Source organism: Mandrillus leucophaeus, unplaced genomic scaffold (genome assembly GCF_000951045.1).
Source record: "Mandrillus leucophaeus isolate KB7577 unplaced genomic scaffold, Mleu.le_1.0 Scaffold41, whole genome shotgun sequence".
In the NCBI taxonomy this organism is placed as follows: Eukaryota; Metazoa; Chordata; class Mammalia; order Primates; family Cercopithecidae; genus Mandrillus; species Mandrillus leucophaeus.
In genome coordinates this window covers 5,225,494-5,227,908 of record NW_012104365.1, presented here as the reverse complement: position 1 = coordinate 5,227,908, position 2,415 = coordinate 5,225,494, and the positions used below count along the sequence as shown (strand labels likewise).

Genomic DNA, 2,415 nt, shown 5'->3' with positions numbered 1-2,415 from the left:
GGCCCTGGAGAGCCCCGAGGCAGTCACAGCACCTGTCCCTCGGCCAGCTTGGGGCATCCCACCCACTTCTCTAAGAACAGGTTCACACGCCCCCTTCCTATGCAGGCGTTCCCACCGTGCAGGCGTTCCCACCGTGCAGGCGTTCCCACCGTGCCTTGGCCCCGGTTTAAGGCCAGGCTGGTGTCTTGCTTGTGTAAGCACAAACTGGCCCACTCTGTTTCCCCAAACGCCTCCAAAGCCGGCTTTCCTTGACCACTGAAGAAAATCAAGGCCGAGAGGAGCCAGCAGGCGTCAGTTAACACAGGCGGGCAGAGCTGTGGTGGCTGCCAGGGCATGGTGCTGAGAAGGACCAGGCCCCAACCTAAGCGTCAAGGCAGGTAGTAAGACTGATGGGTGCTATCAGTGGGGCCTGGTGAGCGGAGTAAGGACAGGCTGACGATGCCACCCGGGAAGGGCCTGCTGTGGGTTCAGGAGGGCCGGGCACGGCCGGCTCAGGGCCATCTCCGCAGGAGGGCTGGCTGTGCGTGGTGCTGGGACGCTCACCTGGCCTAGGACAGGAAGGTGCGCACACGGCTGCGGACGGGGGCTCTGCAGATGGGGCACAGCTGCAGGCTGGGGGCACACTCAGCACAGACCAGGTGGCCGCATGGCACAAAGACGATGGACACGGCACGGTCCAGGCAGACCTTGCACGTCCTCTCCTCCTGCAGCCGCCGCAGCTGCTCCTCCACGTCCCTGGCTCCTGGGGGCTCAAGAACCCATCACCCGCTCTGGGCCTGGGCTGGACTGGCTCCCCCTAGGAGGACAGGCCTGCAAAGTGTCCCCGCACCCTGGCCCCTGCCCTCTGCAGCCTGTGGAAGGTTGGCGTTACCCAGCCTTTCAGGTGCCATCAGCCCTCCCCTGTCCCAGCCCCCACCCCAGGGGGTCCCAGGCCTGCACCTGGCTCCTGGGCGCTTTCAGACTGGACCTCTCTTCTGGGCGTGGGCAGCTCAGGGTCCCCAGGGGCAGGGACTGTGGACAGTTAGGATGGACTTGAGGCCTAGCTCCCAAGCGGAAGCCGGGCCGGCCCAGAGACAGGTCCGCAGCCTGTGGGGTCCAGTTCTGGCCAGGAGTGGAGGGACTGCAGAGCATCCCCGCTCCCGACACTTCTTCCCACCCCTCCCACAGCATAACAGGATCCAAAGGCTTCCTGGAGGGGCCACCAGAGAGCCTGCCCCTTGTCCAAGGCCCTCTGCACATCCAGCCCATCTGGCAGTGGCTGCAGACACTGTGTGCTGGGCACTGTTGGGGGTGGTGCGGTGAGGGGCGACGGGCTGTGCCCAGGGGGTGAGCTGGGAGAGAAGCAGAATGGGGACCTGGCACTGGCAGAGGCCCCTGCCGCCCCGCGCCACCTCACACGGCACAGCCCCCATGAAGCCAACCCAGGCAGCAGCCTCACACCCGGTCACGTGCCCGTCACTCTCCCTGCTGTCTGGCAGGGTGGGGACACCCAGTGGCCTTGGCCAAGCACAGGCTGCAGGTGCCCAAGGAGTCAGTAGGGTGTTGGCTCTCACCGGAGGCGGCCACAGGGGCTGCATCTTCCGGTTCTTCCCACGGGTCCTGGAAGGAGCCAGAGACCGTCGGTGCCTTGGGGAAATAGGAGGGGCAGGACCCCACTGCCGCCCGGAGCCCCGAGGGGAGGTGGCGCTCACCCAGGAGCCCAGCAGCTGAGAGTGAGTCTCCTGCACACTGCGGACAAAGTCTCTTCCTTTTGACCGGAGCAGGAACTGGCAGCTGCAGACGCCCCCACAGATGCAGGTTGGGGTTCAGGGCCCCCACCGTCCGCTTCAAGCCCTTGGATCCCCGGGGGTTGGGGTTGGGCCCCCTCCTCCCGCCGCCCTGCAGTGCCCGTGGGCATGGGCGAGGAGGGCTGCCTTGGAGACACCTCCGTGGGGCTTCAGGGTAGTCCCATAGGAGAGGCACTTCTGCCCCCAGCAGCCCTTCCGAACAGGGGCCCTCACAGGAAAAGTGGGTGCCTGCCGGTCGGAAGCACCATCCACAGAGGGGCCACCCCAGTGCCCTGTAGGGCCAGGGAGGCAAAGCAGACCTGGTGTTGGGTCGACAGAGCCCTTTGGGGCCCACCCCTGACCCGTGATCAGACCCGGGGCCCCACGGGGACAGCTGGTACCTGGGGAACCACTTGGCATGTTCCGTCCAGGGGTCGTCCCCGCGCTTCCAGCTCTGCAGGCCCCCGTAGCAGAAGAAGCACCTCACCTTGTCCTGCTGGCCTAGGGTGCGGAGAGATGCTGGCCCCAGCCAGGCCCCACCCAGCCCCCTGCCCCCCGGTGCATCCTTCCAAGGCTGCGAGAGCTTCAACTGGAGGGGAGCTCCCAGGTGGCAACAGGGAGGAGGGGGTGGGCAGGGGGCTGGGTGGGG

At 66.6% G+C, this 2,415-nt stretch overlaps 1 protein-coding gene across 1 annotated transcript in view; it reads right to left on the bottom strand.

The window, feature by feature from the left end:
* Positions 1–2,415, bottom strand: part of BIRC7 (baculoviral IAP repeat containing 7) — a 10,104-nt gene that overhangs the window by 5,753 nt on the left and 1,936 nt on the right. The window contains exons 2-6 of the mRNA XM_011992404.1: positions 2,168–2,267; positions 1,692–1,773; positions 1,554–1,599; positions 940–1,011; positions 544–742 (exon numbers count right to left, since the gene is read on the bottom strand). Coding sequence (XP_011847794.1) covers positions 549–742; positions 940–1,011; positions 1,554–1,599; positions 1,692–1,773; positions 2,168–2,267 — 494 coding nt within the window. The 3' untranslated portion in view covers positions 544–548. The remainder of the gene's footprint in view (positions 1–543; positions 743–939; positions 1,012–1,553; positions 1,600–1,691; positions 1,774–2,167; positions 2,268–2,415) is intronic.